At 39.5% G+C, this 23,313-nt stretch overlaps 1 protein-coding gene across 1 annotated transcript in view; it reads left to right on the top strand.

The window, feature by feature from the left end:
- Window positions 1-23,313, top strand: part of LOC128646928 (alpha-aminoadipic semialdehyde dehydrogenase) — a 340,000-nt gene that overhangs the window by 285,362 nt on the left and 31,325 nt on the right. Inside the window, exons 23-24 of the mRNA XM_053699738.1 lie at window positions 2,365-2,438; window positions 3,211-3,283. Of these exons, the coding sequence (XP_053555713.1) occupies window positions 2,365-2,438; window positions 3,211-3,283 (147 nt within the window). The remainder of the gene's footprint in view (window positions 1-2,364; window positions 2,439-3,210; window positions 3,284-23,313) is intronic.

The raw sequence follows: 23,313 nt of genomic DNA, 5'->3' as shown, positions 1-23,313 counted from the left end.
CTTCTACCTCTGGTGAGTAAAGGTTTGATTTGTTTGGCTTCTGAGGACTGCGGACAGCAGCCTCCTGAGAGAATTATGGCTCATTCCACTAGGGCTTTCTCCTCTTCTTGGGCTTTCAAAAATGAAGAGTCTGTGGAACTGATTTGCAAGGCTGGGCAACATGGTCCTCTTTGCATACCTTTTTCCTCGGCTGAGGCTTCTTTTGGGGAGAAAGGTTCTTCAAGCTGTTGTGCCTTCTGTTTAGGTCCTCCCTGCCTTTTTCTCCCCTCCCTGTTCATTCCGTGTCCTCCTAGCTTGTGTATTGGTTCCCACTAGTAATTGGAGCAACGTTGTGGACTCTCCATGTCATAGGAAAGAAAACAAAATTATGCTTACCTGATCAATTTCTTTCTTTCCAGACATGGAGAGTCCACGACTACGCCCTCCTTTTTAAATTATGATTCAGCAGTTTTTTGTGTAAACCTCAGGCACCTTTTCACCCTTGTGTTTCTTCCTTTCCTTCGGCTGAATGACTGGAGGTTATGGCTAAGGCAGTTTACACTTAACAGCTTTGCTGTGGTGCTCTTTGCCTCCTCCTGCTGGCCAGGAGTTGAATATCCCACTAGTAATGGAATGACGTTGTGGACTATCCATGTCCGGAAATAATAAATGTATCAGGTAAGCATACATTTTGTTTACCTCTCTTTTCATATTTTATTTTGGTTATGTGACCTTTATATTTTTGGTGGCGTACAGAATTTCAATCTTTTTGCCTAGTACATTATAGAAAGCCTTTATTTTAATTCACTCCCATATTATATTATAATTTTAACAGTTTATTCTATTGTATGGAGGTTGCCTCATTTTATAGATTTCCCTTTCCTTATATAAACTTTCAGGTTCTATGGTCCACGGTCCCAAGTGTGATTTTTTTTTTAATTATAAAAGGTAACTTAGATATAAGACAATTTATAATATCAAGTTTTGAGAATATTTCTATATATAATTGGGGGGCATTGCATTTATTGTTTGCACATTTTTTTTACTCTTATAAATAACAAAATCTGCAACATTTCCAAGATATTGTGTCAGAAATATGGATCCCAAGCTTTTTATGAGAAGCCATTGGTAATTTCTTGGAAAATTTAGGATAGTGTATGCTTTTCCCTCAATTGTTTCCTCTTGTCATCCAAAAATCCACAAGACGATCTAATTCTGAGCATGACATGAGGAAAATTGGTTCTTTGACTTGGTCTGTTAACTTCTTGGAATTAGAATGTGTTTTTTTCAGTTTTTTGCTTCATCTTGTGAAACAAAAGGATAAGTTGTCTTTTAAAAGATTTTACTTTTTAAAACCTCTTCTCCTTTTTTGACTTTCACTCAGGAGAAGGCAATCTGCCTTACCCCCCTCTAATCTTCTGAAGGTAGTCAGTTCTTGGAATATTAATTTTGTTTTTCCTTGATCTATAGAATAAATATATACATATCTAGTGTGATTAAACCTCTCTGGTAATATTTATAGGCTACTATGGATGTTGTCCTTTTTTAGTTCTATAATAACTAACAAAATAGTTTTATTGGGGTTCCTGGAGTTCCTCAGCGTAATGAATTAAGGAAAAATAGATTTATTTATTTTTTGCTTTTAAAGTGAAGGGCACATTCCATTAGCACAAAACATATTGGGATGACTTCTATTTAAACTTCAGTTGAGCTGTTTTTTTTTTTGTTTAGTTTTTTTTTTTTTGCATCTGACAACAATACTTTTAAAAGGAAGGTCTTGTGGGCTTGATGTTTTAAGTCATTCACAGTTTGTCTCTTCATTTTGGTTTTTGGGTAATGTTGTTGTATTACTTAGATTATGAAGAAACTAGTTTACTCTTTAAAAATATATATTTTGTGGTATCTTCTTCCCCTGGAGGATTTGCTTGCATTTGCCAGTATTTGCTATACGTGCTGTTTGTGTATATTAGCAGTCGTCATGATTGGATTACATGGTCACCATAATGGCCTAATGGCAGGAACATGGGTTAAATGTAACCTTAAATGAATAGCATAGACTTATTTCAGGATTTGATGTAAAATCGACATTGCATTTGTACGCTCAGTTTATTTTAGTAAATAAGTGTGTGTATGTTTATATGTGTGTGTATGTATGTGTATATGTGTATATATTTATATATATATATATATATATAATATATATTATGTGTGTGTGTGTTTATTTTTTTATATATATACTGTATATAATATATTATTTACTTTAAAATGATTTTAGCATAATGTTTCTAATAGCTTTTTTAATCTCAAATAAGATTTTGCCTTCTTTAAATCACTATGATGTCTTTAAATATGCTTTAGTATTGCTTAATGTATTCAATTGTTTAGGTGGTGAGAAGCACACAGGTGAGGGTAGAGAGTCAGGAAGTGATTCATGGAAACATTATATGAGACGATCTACTGTAAGCTTCAACTTTGGAAGCTGAACAATCTCTTAGCAATTTGTCTTCATTCCAACATTTTATTTTTTCAAATACACCACTTTATTCCATGTCACAGGGGACTCACTGAATTTGATTTTCTTAGTGTTCAATTACTTAATCCAATTAGATAACATATATTTACATTCCCAATATCTTTTATTATGTTTGCATGCACATCATATAATAACAATATGTAAAAGGGGCAGAGGATGTGCCAGAGAAGGACACACACTAAAAGTAAGGTTAGAGAGGTAGGAGAAGAACCACAAACGGCATATACGAGTACCAAAGGACCCTGATGGTTTGTTGCAAGAAAGGGTATATAACAGTATCAAAGGTTGCAGACAGCTAAAGAAAGATTGATATAGAAAAATGCTTTAGATTTTTCTGTAAGGTCATTAGGTAACGTTAATGATTGTAGTCCCTGTGGAGTGTTGGGGGACAAAAATCCAGATTGCAGGGTCGATCAAGGAGTTGTATGTTAGAAATGTAATAGATGTGTATATACTAGTTTTTCCAGAACGTTAGAGGGCAAGGTTTGAGTAATTAAAATAGTGTGGGTGGTAGTTGTAGGGAGGGTTGGATCCCGAGGATAGGTTTGACTAATGCATCTTTAAGGGATGAGAAAAATATACCAATGCTGAGGTAAAGATTAAAAATGTTAGGAGTAAGAGTAGGGACATATAGTGAAAGAAAACTAGATAGGTGGGGAAGGTGATATAAGGGCAGAATTTTTCATTCTCATTAAAAGGGGCATACAGAAGCTGTATTAGTGGACATTGATGTTTTTGAGCTATTGAGTGGGATGGAGTTTGCTGGTGTAGGTGAGAGATTATTTCATTTCTGATGGAGTCTATTTTGTTGTTGAAGTGGTTAGCAAAATATTGGACTCCGAGATAAGAGGGTAATAGGAGGTGAGGTGTGGTAAGGGAATTAACCAGGAACACAGGATGCAGGCACTACTTCAAAGCCCAAAAATATTAAAAAATAAGCACAAAAAATCCTTTATTAAAGCACGATAAAAAATAGCAGGCAGACATGGCAGGACACGTAGACAGGTCTGATGGGCTTTGCGCCCCCTAGCGGCACTTACTCATATGCTACAGTCTATGTTTCAACCTTGTCTATTTATAGGCCAACAGACAGAGCATTGACTATGTCATGACCCTCGGTCCTCTTCTGGATCGTGTAGGGGCAGTATGTCGCTCTTATTCGCTTGGTTCAGGGACGTGCAGGATCCATGGGTCCCTGGAGGACATAGCTCAGGGTTACAAACGCTCCTCTTAGGGAGTTATTGTCCCGATGACTATCGCAGTGAAAAGGGTTTGGGATACTATTCAAAACCTTTTCGTGGTCCCTAAGAAGGAAGGGAACTTTTCATCCGATTCTTAGCCTATAGTTTTTAAACTATAGATTTTAATGTCCCCTCGTTCAAGATGGAAGAACAATAAGGTCCATTCTTCCCCTCATTCGAAAGGGCAGTTCAGGACCACGATAGATCTGAAGGATGTTCCCTTCACGTACCAATCCTCAAGGACAACTTCCAGTCCTAAGGTTTGCATTCACTGAACCAGCACTTCCAGTTTATTGCCTTCCGTTTGGTCTAGCTACGGCTCCAGTTTTTTGAAGAGTGGACCATCTCGGAATCTCTCCTGTCTTCTTTCGATCCCATGGATGGAAGATAATCTAGAGAGAGTTCTCTTGTATCAAGTACCAGGGTAGATTCACAAGTACTATTATAGTCTCCATAGACATGAGAATATTTCTAAACAGACCAAAAACGTTGCAAGCTAGCTTCAACATTTCTTGCCCTCCAAGATCTCCTTAAGGCCATATGTGGCTCAGTGTATGGAGGTGATTGGTCTCATGGTGTCCAGCAATGGACATCATTTCCTTTGCCTGTTTCACCTCAGACTGGTTGCAACCTGAGCATGCTGAATAGTGGCGATCATTCAGATCTGTTCTCAATGGATTTCTCTGGACAACAGATCGAGAGAATCGCTCTCTTGGTGGTTTTGTCCAAAACACTTGTCCTGAGGGACATCTGTCTCATGACCATTCCGGGTGATTGTGACCTTCGCTTGCGAGTCTGTCAGATGGGGAGCTGTTTGGGGTGCTAGGAAGGCACAGGGCCTATGGGTCTCAGGAGTTAAAGCTCCCTCCTAATCTCTTTTTGGATCTTCGGGCAATATACAAATGCTCTGAAGGCTTGGCCTCTGCTGGGGTTCATCCCAGTTAATCAGATTCCAATCAGACAATATACCTAGGTGGTTTTACATCAACCATCAGGGGAGGGGAACGAGAAGCTCCCTAGTTCTGAGGGAAGTATCTTGGATTCTGGTGTGGGGGAGACCCACATTTATTCACGGTCAGCGATCCACATTCTGGGTTGTGGACAACTGGAAGCGGATTTCCTCAGCAGACAATCCTTTTTTCTCCTGTTAAGTGTAGTCAGTCCACGGGTCATCCATTACTTATGGGATATTAACTCCTCCCCAACAGGATAGTGCAAGAGGATCACCAAGCAGAGCTTGCTATATAGCTCCTCCCCTCTACGTCACACCCAGTCATTCTCTTGCACCAACTAATAGATAGGATGTGTGAGAGGACTGTGGTGATTAAACTTAGTTTTTATATCTTCAATCAAAAGTTTGTTATTTTAAACGACACCGGAGTGTGTTGTTTTCTTCTCAGGCAGCATTTGAAGAAGAATCTACCTGAGTTTTTGTATATGATCTTAGCGGACCGTAACTAAGATCCATTGCTGTTCTCGGCCATTCTGAGGAGTGAGGTAACTTCAGAACAGGGGACAGCGGGCAGGTTCACCTGCAAAGAGATATGTTGCAGTATATTATTTTCTAAGGAATGGAATTGAACTGAGAAAATACTGCTTAATACCGATATAATGTAAGTACAGCCTTAAATGCAGTAGTAGCAACTGGTATCAGGCTGATATGTATGTATGTTTACATTTAAGTATTTCTGGGGAATGGCACTTCACTGGGAAAATACTGTATGCATATAACTTTTAGCCTAACTTGCAGTGTGAGCGACTAGCAGCAGGCTTTTAATGACATTTCATAAATTAAGATTTTAAACGTTTGCTGGCATGTTAAATCGTTTAATTATCTGAGGGTACTTGGTGAAAAATTGTTTGGGCGTTATTTTCCACATGGCTGTCGTTTGTTTTGAATTAAAACAGTTTACTGAGCTTCCCTCACTGTTGTATTGTGAGTGGGAGGGGCCTATTTTGGCGCTTTTACTACGCATTAGAAATTCAGTCACAGTCTGCCTTCTTCTCCCTGCATGATCCAGGACGTCTCTACAGAGCTCAGGGGTCTTCAAAACTAGTTTTGAGGGAGGTAATCACTCACAGCAGACCTGTGAGACTGTGCTTTGACTGTGATAAAAACGTTTACATTTTCAATTGTCATCCCGTTTTTTTCTGATATTAAGGGTTAATCATCCATTGCTAATGAGTGCAATCCTTTGCTAAATTTATGCATTTACTGTGAAAATTTGGTTTCTATAACTAATCCGGTTCATTGTTATTCAACTGTGACAGTTTTTGTGTGCTTCTTAAAGGCACAGTAACGTTTTGCATATTGCTTGTAAATTTAGTTGAAAAGTATTTCCAAGCTTGCTAGTCTAATTGCTAGTTTGTTTAAACATGTCTGACACAGAGGAATCTCTTTGTGCAATATGTACAAAAGCCAAGGTGGAGCCAATAGAAATTTATGTACTAATTGCATTGATGCTACTTTAATAAAAGCCAATCTGTACATGTTAAGCAACATTCACCAGACAACGAGGGGGAAGTTATGCCGACTAACTTGCCTCACGTGTCAGTAACCTGCATCTCCCGCTCAGGAGGTGCGTGATATTGTAACGCCAAGTACATCAGGGCGGCCATTACAAATCACTTTACAAGACATGGCTAATGTTATGACTGAAGTTTTGTCTAAATTGCCAGAACTTAGGGGTAAACGAGGATCACTCTGGGGTGAGAACAGAGTGCGCTGATAATGCTAGGGGCCATGTCTGATACTGCGTCACAATTTGCAGAACATGAGGACGGAGAGCTTCATTCTGCGGGTGACGGATCTGATCCAAATAAACTGGATTCAGACATTTCAAATTTTAAGTTTAAGCTGGAAAACCTCCGTGTATTACTAGGGGAGGTGTTAGCGGCTCTGAATGATTGTAACACAGTTGCAATCCCAGAGAAAATGTGTAGGTTGGATAAATATTTTGCGGTACCGACGAGTACTGACGTTTTTCCTATACCTAAGAGACTTACTGAAATTGTTACTAAGGAGTGGGATAGACCCGGTGTGCCTTTCTCACCCCCTCCTATATTCAGAAAAATGTTTCCAATAGACGCCACCACACGGGACTTATGGCAAACGGTCCCTAAGGTGGAGGTTGAGTTTCTACTCAATACTAAGCTACCCAGATATGGGTCGATGTACAGGGATCCTCAGGCGGAGCTAACCGAATCATTAGCGGTGCCTTGGAGGTTCAATCTAATTTATCCTTTCTGGCCATTACCACTACTTCCTAGTGTAGTGGCTCGAGTCAAGCAGGTGTTAATGATACTGATGCTCCATCTTGGCCGCAAAGGATATGGTTCACGGATCTAGGGAGATGTCATGATCTCCTCCGTTGAAGTTACCTTGTCGCAGGGATCTGCTGACCAAGGTCTCTTTGTTCATCAATGTCTAGATTCTCTGAGGCTGACTGCGTAGAGATTGAACGCTTAGTCCCCTAACCATAGGGAGGGTTTCTGAGAGAGTTATTTTTACTCTCATTCAAGCTTGTAAGCTGGTTGCTCGTCGCATCTATCATAAGGTGTGGAGGACCTTATGAACTGGAGAAGGGCTTTTCTGCAAGTCCTCCTAAAGGGACAGTTTTTGGCCCTGTCTGTGTTGCTGCACTAAAGGTTAGCTGAGCTTCCAGATGTGCAGCCATTTGTTAAGGCTTTGCTGGGATCAGACCTGTGTTTAGATCTAAGGCTCCTCTTTGGAGTTTAAATCTTGTTCTTAAAGTTTTGCAATGGGCTCTGTTGGAGCCTATGCATGAAGTAGACATTAATTATTGTCTTGGAGGGTTGCTTTTCTATTGGCTATTGCTTATGCACGCAGAGTATCTGTGATTGCTGCCCTGCAATGCATCCCTCTTTATCTGGCTTTTCATGCCGATAAGGCAGTTCTACGAACCAAGTTAGGTTTTCTTCCTAAGGTTGTGTCAATTTGCAACTTCAATCAAGAGATATTGGTTCCCTTCTTATGTCCTAATTCTTTTTCGTTGAAGGAACATTTACAACATATTTCTGGATGTGGTTTGTGCCTTGAAGTTCTATCTTCGGGCCACGAAGGATTTAGACAAACCTCTTTCTCTGTTTGTTCTCCTTTCCGGGAAGCATAGGGGTCAGAGGGCCCTCTTCGACTTCCTTATCTTTTTGACTGAGGAGTGTCATCCATTTAGCATAGAGACGCGGGACATAAGCCTCCCTCTGAGGATTACGGCTCATTCTACGAGAGCAGTGGTTTCCTCTTGGGCTTCAAAAATGAGGGCCCTCTATGGATCAGATTTGTAAGGCGGCTACCTGGTTCTCCTTACATACTTTTTCCAAATTTTACTAGTTTGATGTTTTTGCTTCTGCTGAAGCAGCCTCGGGGAGAAAAGTTTTTGCAGGCTGTGGTGCCCTCAGATTAGGGTCCCGCCTTTCTTTTTTCCCTCCCGTTAGCATTCCGTGTACTCTAGAGCTTGGGTATATGTTTTCCACAAGTAAGGAATGCAGCTGTGAACTCTTCCCATATTAAGATGGAAAACATAAATTATGCTTACCTGATAATTTAATTTCCATCTGTATAAAAAGATTCCACAGGTCCCGCCCGTGTTCTCCGATGGGCCGGCACTAAATTTAAATTTTTTTTCTTCTGGCGCCTTTTTCTCACCCTGATATTTCTCCTACTGTTCCTTGTTCCCTCTGCAGAATGACTGGGGTTATAAGGAAGTGTGGGGGAGGTCGTTAAAGCCTTTGGCTGGGGTGTCTTTGCCTCCTCCTGGTGGCCAGGTTCAGTATTTCCCACAAGTAAGGAATGCAGCTGTGGACTCTTCCCATACTGATGGAAATTAATTTATCAGGTAAGCATAATTTATGTTTTTGGGTTTGAAGAAAAAGTAGAGATTAGTGTAGGAAAGTAATCCTGCTTTGAGAAGTTAACAGCAGAGTAGTAAGAGTGCAAGATGAACTTTTAGTTAAGAAAGTCAGAAAAAACAGCAAAACTTTCTCCACTGTCGTTCAGCATTGCAGGAGCATTTGTGTAGGTAGCGCATAAGAGGAGTATGCTGAGGATGAGTGCGTAATTTGTGAGCTATGGTAGAAGGGGCAACAAATTGTCTAGGACTGATCTGAAACTAAATTTATATTTATGGCTTAATCGAAAATTTGGTAGTCAAGTTACCATGTTGTTATATATTTTCTTTTAGATGCATTGTACCATAACCATCAAATGTAAAGTATACGTACTGATTCTATGTATATGATCATCATGTTTTATTTTTCCTTAGCACTATAAATTACAGTAAAGATTTGCCACTGGCACAAGGAATAAAGTTGCCGTGACACAGGCTGATATTTCAAGACAACTAAGAAATCCACAAACTGGAAGATTTCTTCTTGCAAAAATCTGCCGCAGCTCCTCACTTCATAGTTGACAAATATTTTCTTTATAAAAGTAAATCTCTCTAATGCATTATTTGATTTTGTAATCTGACACAAAATAACTACAGCAGGTGTCTGTAAACAAAAAGCAAAAATATACCTGGCAACTGTTGCACCAGACTTCACAAAATTCTCAATGACTTATGTAGGAATGCCTCCTCCATACAATTGTGATGTTTTTGTTTCTTCCATAGAAGAAAAATAAAGTTTATTTTTACCAACTCTGTTTAATTTTATGTGATCATTAATGCAAGATCATCTACTAGACATTTCTGAACATAAAATGCATATTTATATACTGTGGATGTGTTCTGTGTTTGCTTATAACACATTGATCTAGCCATGTCTTTCTACAAAATTGACTATTAAAGTCTATGGGGATTTTTGTTGATAAATCATTTGATGAACTTTTCTTACTAGGCATATAATTGGTGTGTTTATCTAATAATTATTATCTAGATGTTTTTGAAGAGAGAATGTCGCATTTTAAATGCATTTGGGTAATAAAAGTAATCATTTTGGAGCCTTTTTCTTAGTTAAAGGGACATTCAAGTCAAAATACAATTAAAAAAAAAAACTTATTTTTCAAGTTGTGCACAGTGTATTTATATGAACATATTCGGAGGCACCAATTCCGAATGAACATGTGGAAGACATCACTGTATTTACATTTATGAGTCTGTGATTGTCTTTCTTATGTCTTTCACATGATATAAGGGACAGGGACACTGAACCCAAATTTCTCTTGTTAAGTGTATCCAGTCCACGGATCATCCATTACTTGTGGGATATTCTCCTTCCCAACAGGAAGTTGCAAGAGGATCACCCACAGCAGAGCTGCTATATAGCTCCTCCCCTCACTGCCATACCCAGTCATTCTCTTGCAACTCTCAACTAAGATGGAGGTCGTAAGAGGACTGTGGTGTTTTATACTTAGTTTATTTCTTCAATCAAAAGTTTGTTATTTTTAAATGGTACCGGAGTGTACTGTTTATCTCAGGCAGGTATTAGAAGAAGAATCTGCCTGCGTTTTCTATGATCTTAGCAAGAAGTAACTAAGATCCTTTGCTGTTCTCACCATATTCTGAGGAGTGAGGTAACTTCAGATGGGGGAATAGCGTGCAGGTTTTACTGGCATTAAGGTATGTGCAGTTAAAAATATTTTTCTAGGGATGGAATTTGCTAGAAAATGCTGCATGATACCGAAGTAATGTAAGTAAAAGCCCTTAAATGCCAGTGATAGCGACTGGTATCAGGCTTATTAATAGAGATACATACTCTTATAAAAGTGTATTTTAAAACGGTTGCTGGCATGTTTAATCTAGGACTTCTCTGAAGGGCTCAAAAGACTTCAAAAGTCATATTGAGGGAGGTAAAAAAGCCACAGTAGAGCTGTGGCAGTTGTTGTGACTGTTTAAAAAAATGTTTTTGTCATTTGTTATTCCGTTTTTGGTTATTAAGGGGTTAATCATCTATTGCAAGTGGGTGCAATGCTCTGCTAACTTATTACATACACTGTAAAAATTTCGTTAGTGTAACTGCATTTTTTCACTGTTATTTCAAAATTTGGGAAAATGTGTGTTTCTTTAAAGGGCGCAGTAAACGTTTTTTATATTGCTTGTAAACTTGTTTTAAAGTGTTTTCCAAGCTTGCTAGTCTCATTGCTAGTCTGTTTAATCGATGTCTGACACAGAGGAACCTACTTGTTCATTATGTTTGAAAGCCATGGTGGAGCCCCCATAGGAGAATGTGTACTAAATGTATTGATTTCACCTTAAACAGTAAAGATCAGTCTTTATCTATAAAATAATTATCACCAGAGGGTTCTGTCGAGGGGGAAGTTATGCCGACTAACTCTCCCCCATGTCAGACCCTTCGCCTCCCGCTCAGGGGACGCACGCTAATATGACGCCAATTACATCAGGGACGCCCATAGCGATTACCTTGCAGGACATGGCTGCAATCATGAATAATACCCTGTCAAAGGTATTATCTAGATTGCCTGAATTAAGAGGCAAGCGCGATAGCTCTGGGGTTAGGAGAGATACAGAGCGCGCAAATGCTGTTAGAGCCATGTCTGATACTGCGTCACAGTATGCAGAACATGAGGACGGAGAGCTTCAGTCTGTGGGTGACATCTCTGACTCAGGGAAACCTGATTCAGAGATTTCTAATTTTAAATTTAAGCTTGAGAACCTCCGTGTATTGCTTGGGGAGGTATTAGCTGCTCTGAATGACTGTAATACAGTTGCAATTCCAGAGAAATTGTGTAGGCTGGATAGATACTATGCGGTGCCGGTGTGTACTGACGTTTTTTCCTATACCTAAAAGGCTTACAGAAATTATTAGCAGGGAGTGGGATAAACCCGGTGTGCCCTTTTCCCCACCCTCCTATATTTAGAAAAATGTTTCCAATAGATGACAATACACGGGACTTATGGCAGACGGTCCCTAAGGTGGAGGGAGCAGTTTCTACTTTAGCAAAGCGTACCACTATCCCGGTTGAGGACAGTTGTGCTTTTTCAGATCCAATGGATAAAAAATTGGAGGGTTACCTTAAGAAAATGTTTATTCAACAAGGTTTTATTTTACAGCCCCTTGCATGCATTGCGCCCTGTCACTGCTGCGGCGGCATTCTGGTTTGAGGCCCTGGAAGAGGCCATCCAGACAGCTCCATTGAATGAAATTATTGACAAGCTTAGAACGCTTAAGCTAGCTAACTCATTTGTTTCTGATGCCATTGTTCATTTGACTAAACTAACGGCTAAGAATTCCGGATTCGCCATCCAGGCGCGTAGGGCGCTATGGCTTAAATCCTGGTCAGCTGACGTGACTTCAAAGTCTAAATTACTCAACATTCCTTTCAAGGGGCAGACCTTATTCGGGCCTGGCTTGAAGGAAATTATTGCCGACATTACTGGAGGCAAGGGTCATACCCTTCCTCAGGACAGGGCCAAATCAAAGGCCAAACAGCCTAATTTTCGTGCCTTTTCGAAATTTTCAAGGCAGGAGCTGCATCAACTTCCTCCGCTTCAAAACAAGAGGGAACTGTTGCTCATTCCAGACAGGCCTGGAAACCTAACCAGTCCTGGAACAAGGGCAAGCAGGCCAGAAAGCCTGCTGCTGCCCCCAAGACAGCATGAAAGAACGGCCCCCTATCCGGAAACGGATCTAGTGGGGGGCAGACTTTCTCTCTTCGCCCAGGCGTGGGCAAGAGATGTTCAGGATCCCTGGGCATTGGAGATCATATCTCAGGGATATCTTCTGGACTTCAAAGCTTCTCCTCCACAAGGGGAGATTTCATCTTTCAAGGTTATCATCAAACCAGATAAAGAAAGAGGCATTCCTAAGCTGTGTGCAAGACCTCCTAGTAATGGGAGTGATCCATCCAGTTCCGTGGACGGAACAAGGACAGGGATTTTATTCAAATCTGTTTGTGGTTCCCAAGAAAGAGGGAACCTTCAGACCAATCTTGGATCTAAAGATCTTAAACAAATTCCTCAGAGTTCCATCATTCAAAATGGAAAATATTCGGACCATCCTACCCATGATCCAAGAGGGTCAGTACATGACCATAGTGGACTTAAAGGATGCCTACCTTCACATACTGATTCACAAAGATCATCATCGGTTCCTAAGGTTTGCCTTTCTAGACAGGCATTACCAATTTGTAGCTCTTCCCTTCGGGTTGGCCACTGCCCCGAGAATTTTTACAAAGGTTCTGGGCTCACTTCTGGCGGTTCTAAGACCGCGAGGCATAGCGGTGGCTCCGTATCTAGACGACATCCTGATACAGGCGTCAAGCTTTCAAATTGCCAAGTCTCATACAGAGATAGTTCTGGCATTTCTGAGGTCGCATGGGTGGAAAGTGAACGTGGAAAAGAGTTCTCTATCACCACTCACAAGAGTCTCCTTCCTAGGGACTCTTATAGATTCTGTAGAGATGAAAATTTACCTGACGGAGTCCAGGTTATCAAAACTTCTAAATGCTTGCCGTGTCCTTCATTCCATTCCACGCCCGTCAGTGGCTCAGTGCATGGAAGTAATCGGCTTAATGGTAGCGGCAATGGACATAGTGCCATTTGCGCGCCTGCATCTCAGACCGCTGCAATTATGCATACTAAGTCAGTGGAATGGGGATTACTCAGATTTGTCCCCCTCTACTAAATCTGGATCAAGAGACCAGAGATTCTCTTCTCTGGTGGCTTTCTCGGGGTCCATCTATCCAAGGGGTATGACCTTTCGCAGGCCAGATTGGACGATTGTAACAACAGATGCCAGCCTTCTAGGTTGGGCGCAGTCTGGAACTCCTGAAGGCTCAGGGATAGTGGAATGCAGGAGGAGAAACTCTTCCCAATAAATATTCTGGAGTTAAGAGCAATATTCAATGCTCTTCTAGCTTGGGCCTCAAGTTAGCAACACTGAGGTTCATCAGATTTCAGTCGGACTACATCACGACTGTGGCTTACATCAACCATCAAGGAGGAACCAGGAGTTCCCTAGCAATGTTAGAAGTCTCAAAGATAATTCGCTGGGCAGAGTCTCACTCTTTTCCACCCTGTCAGCGATCCACATCCCAGGCGTTAGAGAACTGGGAGGCGGGATTTTCTAAGTCGTCAGACTTTTCATTTCCGGGGGAGTGGGAACTCCATCCGGAGGTGTTTGGCTCAACTGGTCCATCGTTGGGGCAAACCAGAACTGGATCTCATGGCGTCTCGCCAGAACGCCAAGCTTCCTTGTTACGGATCCAGGTCCAGGGACCCGGGAGCAACGCTGATAGATGCTCTAGCAGCTCCTTGGTTCTTCAACCTGGCCTATGTGTTTCCACCGTTTCCTCTGCTCCCTCGACTGATTGCCAAAATCAAACAGGAGAGAGCATCAGTGAGGCCAAGCTAGAAGAGCATTGAATATTGCTCTTAACTCCAGAATATTTATTGGGAGGAGTTTCTCCTCCTGAGTCCACGATTTTTTCATAATCATTTTTCCCCCAAGAGCACTCACTCATTGGAGCACTAAGGTGACCACAATGTCGTATTATAGAATATTGAAATATAACATATCAAAGGCTGTCAAGTATATTAAGAATATCAAGTCTGATTAATAAATGAAACACCTTGTCCGGTATTTAACATATAAAAGGATTATGAATTTGAATACAGATGAACTACCCAAGGAACCCTAAGAGCTTTGAGAGAATCTGACATGTCATGCAGTGACAGCTCACGAAACCCCCGACAGTAGATAGATACTATCATTAGCATCAATTGATTGGAACCGTAAGCTGTCAATCTTCAGAATTTGTCCAACCGTAAAATACATCAAAAATCGAAGAAGGTGGGACTTCCGGTCTAACCGGCATATACCCCCAAACAAACGGCGGCGCGCCGCCTTTGACAAAGCCCGGAGGGGCGAAACTAGTCAGGAGTCAGCGTGAGCATTTGGGCGCTCTGGTTTTAACAGCCTAGCACTACATGTTGATCTAGCCACATAGAAAATTATAGCTATACTTAGTTAATCTGTTGAACAGTCTGGGTTGTGCCAGACTTAGCCAGTGTTAAAGTAACCTAAAACATAGGTATTTATTAAATTGTATACACTCTGAGATAGTGCCAGAGGCAGTGAATATTGACTATACTTAGCTTTTACAAAATAGAAAGAAAAATATCGACAAATATAAGAATAAGCTAGTATTTACTCCAATACAGGCTTTGGTTGCAGAGAAAACGGAGCCAAATATAATTCTGAAACATAGTGGCAATACAGAGCTTATGCTTCCTTCCAATTAAGCCATTATACAAGTGCGGGTTATATGCCTGCAACGCATATATAGCCAAATACAATTTATATTAACATAGGCAACACAAAATTAGTGTTGTCTTTAAATTTTGATACTGGTATTTAGGCTGTATGTTCAAAATGTACACTAAGCATAACTGAAATTGCTACGTAATTTGAAACAAAATACATTGCAAACCCCAGAGTCACATGTACCACTCACTGAAGAGTATTTGCAATAAAAGCAAGTCTCTTGGCAGCCCTCTTGAAGTGGAGGGACACAGAGAATATACTGTTATAAAAAGCTTTATTCTGATAACGGTGAAAAACAGTACATTATACCGGAGTTGCTTTCAAACTAAATCTTCTAATATTTTCACGTTCAAGTACATAAGAGATCGTGATATTATACAGCCACACAAAGGCAACTCCTGAATAACATACATAGATCGTTCTGAATAGAAGCAACTAATCGCTACAATACACAGGGATTTAGAGTGAAATTTCCTGGCGTATATCACATATATCAAAAACACAAGGGTATCCCGGTATACGGTATAGATTACGTAAGATATTGATATACAATACATTACCCAGTATTTGGGACCCTTTATACTAAGTATAGCTTAGTTAATACAGCACTGCTTAGGAGGCACATATCAATTGATATAGGCCACAGATATTACAGTCCTCCCACTAGATAAATATACAGTGTCTGATCACATGATAGTGCTAGTGTCAATTTTAATTTGTGTGTCACCCTTATTTTAAGTGCAATTTCTAATAAAAGTTATATTTTATTTCAACTCAGTCCGGAAAAACCGTCTTACAGTCTAGGCTCAGAGTGCTTATAAGTGCATACTTACAGAAGAGATTCACATCTCTGTGAATATCTTCTTAGTTTTCTGGAATAAGTTGTACCTTGGTTGGTCAATTTGATACCAACCAGGACGTAATCTGTATACCATATAATAACTTGTCCTGTGATATACCTTAGCCTTCTTGGCGCTCCTATATATCCAACATTGTACCTTTCTCATTAGATCTATTAGGGGGTCTTCTTTATAGTGTAGCATGTATATATATACATTTTTGCAGGCGCTGGAAACTTCTCTCTCTTTTTGTTAACATTGCCCTTCTCAAAGATCCAATAAGAAATTCATATCTGCTAAATAAAGTGAAATACATCATTGTTAATGAAAGCTTCTCCAGGTTTCAGATATTTACAGCCTTAGGGCTAGATTTATCATAGCCGAGGTGTTACCGGGGCACGTATACGCGCCCCTGTACGCCTCAGCTCGCCTGTGGTGGGGGCGAAATTACCCGTAGGTAATCAACATTGCACATGAGCGCAATTTTGTGCTCGTGTGCAATCCTGCTCGCGCACAGCCAATCACGCTGCGGGGCAGGAGCTGTCAATCTTCTCGGTCGGACTCGACCGAGGAGATTGAGTTTTGCCACCTTAGAGGTGGCGAAGAGCGTAGGGAAGCAGTGGTCTGCCGACCGCTGCTTGATAAATCACGGCGAGCAGGTTCTTGTGAGAACTTGCTGCCGTAGGGGCTTGATAAATCTAGCCCATAGTATACTGTCCTCACTACTGATAGCTAGACAGCTCGTTACCAAACCAGACAGAAATAGCTTTGTGTTTATTCCAAATTGATTTTTACTTCTGAATAGTTATTTTGCAAAACTGCAATACAATAAGAAAAGTTGAAATTACAATATGTACTTACACGTGGTGCTTGCAATACATACAATAATACATGTTTCTAACACAGAAAGCTTACATTTAAACCTTACAGCAAATAGCAATGCAATTCAAATGTACAATGAACTCTTAGCAAACAATAAATAACTTACAGGCATATGTATATTTAGAGGCAAATATGAAGAGCTGATTTCCATGCTTCTTGAAGCTAAGATTGCTCAGATGAGCAGGTATTCAACAACAGGGCAAAATAATTGGAGGAGAGACTATGGACAAGAGGGTACAGTAAAAGAAGTACCAAAAAAGCCAAAATATAGAGCTCTACATACTCCAAGACATGACCTCCTTTTCAAGAAATACAAAAACAGCTCGAATATACCGAGGCTGATTATGACATACAACAGCCAAACACCACAAATTCTGAGTATCATACAGAAAACATTGGAACATCTTAATGATGGATCCGACATTAAAGACCATCTTAGGAGACAGGCCCTCAGTTGGATACAGAAGGACGAAAAACCTAAAAGACTGTGTAACAAGTAGTCATTTTCAAAGAAAGAAAACCTTAACAGCATTCAAACCAGGAGCACGCAAATGTGGCAACTGCAGCACATGCAAATATATGCGTAACACTGATACTACTATCAGACAGGTTTGGTAAAAAACACAACATAAAAAGATACATAAGTTGCAATACAGAGAGTGTAATCTATGTACTACACTGTACATGCAATCTGTACTATGTAGGAATGACCTCGAGGAAACTACACCTGAGACTAATGGAACATTTAAGAAACATTAAAAACGCAGCGAAGGATAAGGAAGAAATGAAAGCCATAACTAGTGTAGCTGCACATTTCTTAAAATTCCACAATTCCAATCCAAATGACCTACAATGTTGGGGTATAGAAAAAGTGAGTCTAGGAATGAGAGGAGGCAACTTGGAAACAGCTTTACTGAAAGCTGAAAGCCGGTGGATTTATTTATTGAACGCAGTTCAACCACACGGACTAAATGAACAGAACAATTATTATATTTTTCTGTAAAAAATACATGAATAACAACAGTGAGTGATATAGAATCCCTGTATATTAAGTAGAGACATAATCTACAATATAGATGAATTATTATGAATATATCATAATACAAAAACTGGACACACAACATATGTAATAAACAATAAAATTTAATATATTAATGAAAACATAGAAAGATAGTAATAAGAAGACATCACAAAATATATATTTTTAAAAAAACTTTTTAAGAATCAACGTTCACCGTTCTCCCCAATTCTGGCACTAAAATCACATTAACACATAATTCACGCATATATCACACAGTTCCCAATTAATTTTTAAGATCCCCCAAATAACACTCCAATTCACATCATAGAACTACCTCAAATACTTGTTCTATCACCACTGACTGAATGTTAGCTATAAATATAAACCAGCCACAGCAGTATTAGCATGCAACATTAGATTGCAGTAAGAACACGTTTGTCACCTATAATATTTACACTTAACATGGAAATCAATGTCACACTGAGGAATAATCAGACAAAAATAATTTTATTGTTACCAAGACACTTATAGGACCCAACAAAACATTCACATTTAGATTAAAATCCCACAAGTTTTTTCATAATCATTTTTCCCCCAAGAGCACTCACTCATTGGAGCACTAAGGTGACCACAATGTCGTATTATAGAATATTGAATATAACATATCAAAGGCTGTCAAGTATATTAAGAATATCAAGTCTGATTAATAAATGAAACACCTTGTCTGGTATTTAACATATAAAAGAGTATGAAATATGAATACAGATGAACTACCCAAGGAACCCTAATGAGCTTTGAGAGAATCTGACATGTCATGCAGTGACAGCTCACGAAACCCCGACAGTAGATAGATACTATCATTAGCATCAATTGATTGGAACCGTAAGCTGTCAATCTTCAGAATTTGTCCAACCGTAAAATACATCAAAAATCGAAGAAGGCGGGACTTCCGGTCTAACCGGCATATACCCCCAAACAAAGCCCGGAGGGGCGAAACTAGTCAGGAGTCAGCGTGAGCGTTTGGGCGCTCTGGTTTTAACAGCCTAGCACTACATGTTGATCTAGCCACATAGAAAATTATAGCTATACTTAGTTAATCTGTTGAACAGTCTGGGTTGTGCCAGACTTAGCCAGTGTTAAAGTAACCTAAAACATAGGTATTTATTAAATTGTATACACTCTGAGATAGTGCCAGAGGCAGTGAATATTGGCTATACTTAGCTTTTACAAAATAGAAAGAAAAATATCGACAAATATAAGAATAAGCGAGTATTTACTCCAATACAGGCTTTGGTTGCAGAGAAAACGGAGCCAAATATAATTCTGAAACATAGTGGCAATACAGAGCTTATGCTTCCTTCCAATTAAGCCATTATACAAGTGCGGGTTATATGCCTGCAACGCATATATAGCCAAATACAATTTATATTAACATAGGCAACACAAAATTAGTGTTGTCTTTAAATTTTGATACTGGTATTTAGGCTGTATGTTCAAAATGTACACTAAGCATAACTGAAATTGCTACGTAATTTGAAACAAAATACATTGCAACCCAGAGTCACATGTACCACTCACTGAAGAGTATTTGCAATAAAAGCAAGTCTCTTGGCAGCCCTCTTGAAGTGGAGGGACACAGAGAATATACTGTATAAAAAGCTTTATTCTGATAACGGTGAAAAACAGTACATTATACCGGAGTTGCTTTCAAACTAAATCTTCTAATATTTTCACGTTCAAGTACATAAGAGATCGTGATATTATACAGCCACACAAAGGCAACTCCTGAATAACATACATAGATCGTTCTGAATAGAAGCAACTAATCAGCTACAATACACAGGGATTAGAGTGAAATTTCCTGGCGTATATCACATATATCAAAAACACAAGGGTATCCCGGTATACGGTATAGATTACGTAAGATATTGATATACAATACATACCCAGTATTTGGGACCCTTTATACTAAGTATAGCTTAGTTAATACAGCACTGCTTAGGAGGCACATATCAATTGACTATAGGCCACAGATATTACAGTCCTCCACTAGATAAATATACAGTGTCTGATCACATGATAGTGCTAGTGTCAATTTTAATTTGTGTGTCACCCTTATTTTAAGTGCAATTTCTAATAAAAGTTATATTTTATTTCAACTCAGTCCGGAAAAAACCGTCTTACAGTCTAGGCTCAGAGTGCTTATAAGTGCATACTTACAGAAGAGATTCACATCTCTGTGAATATCTTCTTAGTTTTCTGGAATAAGTTGTACCTTGGTTGGTCAATTTGATACCAACCAGGACGTAATCTGTATACCATATAATAACTTGTCCTGTGATATACCTTAGCCTTCTTGGCGCTCCTATATATCCAACATTGTACCTTTCTCATTAGATCTATTAGGGGGTCTTCTTTATAGTGTAGCAGGTATATATATACATTTTTGCAGGCGCTGGAAACTTCTCTCTCTTTTTGTTAACATTGCCCTTCTCAAAGATCCAATAAGAAATTCATATCTGCTAAATAAAGTGAAATACATCATTGTTAATGAAAGGCTTCTCCAGGTTTCAGATATTTACAGCCTTAGGGCTAGATTTATCATAGCCGAGGTGTACCGGGGCACGTATACGCGCCCCTGTATGCCTCAGCTCGCCTGTGGTGGGGCGAAATTACCCGTAGGTAATCAACATTGCACATGAGCGCAATTTTGTGCTCGTGTGCAATCCTGCTCGCGCACAGCCAATCACGCGCGGGCAGGAGCTGTCAATCTTCTCGGTCGGACTCGACCAAGGAGATTGAGTTTTGCCACCTTAGAGGTGGCGAAGAGCGTAGGGAAGCAGTGGTCTGCCGACCGCTGCTTGATAAATCACGGCGAGCAGGTTCTTGTGAGAACTTGCTGCCGTAGGGGCTTGATAAATCTAGCCCATAGTATACTGTCCTCACTACTGATAGCTAGACAGCTCGTTACCAAACCAGACAGAAATAGCTTTGTGTTTATTCCAAATTGATTTTACTTCTGAATAGTTATTTTGCAAAACTGCAATACAATAAGAAAAGTTGAAATTACAATATGTACTTACACGTGGTGCTTGCAATACATACAATAATACATGTTTCTAACACAGAAAGCTTACATTTAAACCTTACAGCAAATAGCAATGCAATTCAAATGTACAATGAACTCTTAGCAAACAATAAATAACTTACAGGCATATGTATATTTAGAGGCAAATATGAAGAGCTGATTTCCATGCTTCTTGAAGCTAAGATGGCTGCTGTGAAACTGAAAGTAAAAACTTTTCATTGACAATTGAGAACTTTATTAACACAGGACAGGACACTTCCTGATTCATTCTTGAAAGGAACTAAGCTGTAATTACAATATAAAACCATCAGATGGCATCAACATAATAACCATATAATAGACAGAACACTCCCCACTATTACATGATCTATAAATTATTATTAAATTCAACCAGATAACTCTTTACTTTGAAAAAGAACAATCAAATCTGACACAGGTCTGAAATATACTGTAGCAGTCCCTTGTTTAATGATTTTGACCTCTACCATCACCACTAGGAATGGCTTTTACAATAAGACTAATTTTCCATCCATTGTGCTTTACTTGAGAGTTTTCAACAATACAAGATCTTCTTCTTGAACGTTTTGTTTCTCTTTCCATTTTCTATATTTCCATGTTTGGATACATTTGATAGTCACTGTTTCAGCTTGCAAGAAATCTAATGAATGGCATAACCCTTTGCAGCAATGCCAGCCTGTACATGACTCCTTTTGAGTGCTGCTAGAAAATGACTTGGCAATGTGAATAAGTATTGCTATACCTCTCACAAGGGACTTCTACTTTGAGAATCTGAGAAATCTATGTGAGTTTAACTGGCGTTCATACACTTCAGTTTTTAAAGCTGTCACTTCAGGTCTGATCTCACTGTCAGAATCTGGTTCAATGGAAAGGAGACATGATGGTCTTCTTTGTACTTGGAACCTTGAAAAATCCACTTTTCTTCAGGCTATATGGCAGTTTTTCAATTATTGGTTTGATGCCACGAGCTGTGTCTAGGTATGCCAGTCCTGGCAAAAAGCCCCCTGTCTTAGCTGCATTCACCTCCAACAACATGTCACCAAGTTCTCTTAACTTTATGTTGTCTTTGTTTGAGATTTTGGGGAAGTTTTCTAGCTTCTTTAACAGTGCATTCTCAATAGCTTCAGGGCTGCCATAACATTCTTCTAGTCTCTGCTATACCATTTTAACTCCATCAATTGGGTCATGAACATGCACTGACCTGATTCTCTTAGCCTGTTGAGATGACTCTGGTCCAAGACACTTAGTCAGAAGATCTAGGTCTTCTCTGGCCGTAAGATTAAGATCTCTGGTGATACCTTGGAATGATGTCTTCCATGCCCAGTAGTTCTCTGGTCGATCATCAAATGTCAGTAGCCCTGTACTCAGTAACTCTTGACGAATTAGGTGCTTTGCTAGGTCAGTAGCCTCTGAAGTTCCTAATGTACTATTTCTGAGAGGGGATATGTGAGAGTCCATATAATGTGATGGATGTTGTGGATCAGCATAGCCTCTGCTTTCTTGAAAGCGCACCCTTGATGTTGAGACATTTGCAGTGTCAGCCTGGGAAGGAGGGTGCAAGTCAGGAATACTTGGAGTGGACTGTAAAAGTGTTGAGTCAGGAAACTGTGGTATTATGCTGGACATAGGTTGGATAGGAGCATGCTCTGTTTTATCTTGGTCCAGAGCATGGTTCTGTACATACTCACTAGTCCTTTGTACTGAATCATGGGTAGTTATTTCTGAAAAATCTTGGAGTGGTTCCTCTTCTAGTTCAGATGCTGCTTCATAGACTGCTGCTTCTGCAGATGCTGCAACTGCTGCCCTTTGAATATCAATCGTATCTATCAAATGTATATTGCATCTATTGATCTATGCACTTCGTATCTATCAAATGTATATTGCATCTATTAATCTATGGAATTTGTATCTATCAAATGTATATTGCATCTTTTGATCTATGTAATTCGTATCTATCAAATGTATATTGCATCTTTTTTTTTTTTTTATAATATTTTTATTAAGGTTCTGAGGCAGGCATACAAAAAATACGAAAAGCAAAACATAATGTCAGTGGTATACAGACATGGTAAAATACAATTAGGTGTGCAAACAAAGTATAACGCCAGAAAAGAAAATACAAGGGTATGATCTGGAAATATGGTGCCTATTGCTTCAGGAGTCCCCCATATGACAGAAGAGGCCACTCTTGGACCTCACTTGGAAGCTCAAAACCTTAGTCTGGGGGATATTTCTAGCGAAAGAGACCACTTTTGGATCTCCAATGAGAACCTCTATTTTATACGTTAATAACGTTTCAGACAAGTGTGTGTATCAGGGTAGTATAATATTAAAAAGATATAACTAAAGCTTTGCCTGCCAAACAACTAGCATAGGAGATTTTAAAGGTAAAATCTACTATATGGAGGGGCCCCACCCAGGTCCCAGAGCTTTAAGTATGCGGGGCCAAGAGTCTAATACATACAGTG

Source organism: Bombina bombina, chromosome 2 (assembly GCF_027579735.1).
Source record: "Bombina bombina isolate aBomBom1 chromosome 2, aBomBom1.pri, whole genome shotgun sequence".
Taxonomy (NCBI): domain Eukaryota; kingdom Metazoa; phylum Chordata; class Amphibia; order Anura; family Bombinatoridae; genus Bombina; species Bombina bombina.
This window is presented reverse-complemented; position numbering and strand designations above follow the sequence as displayed.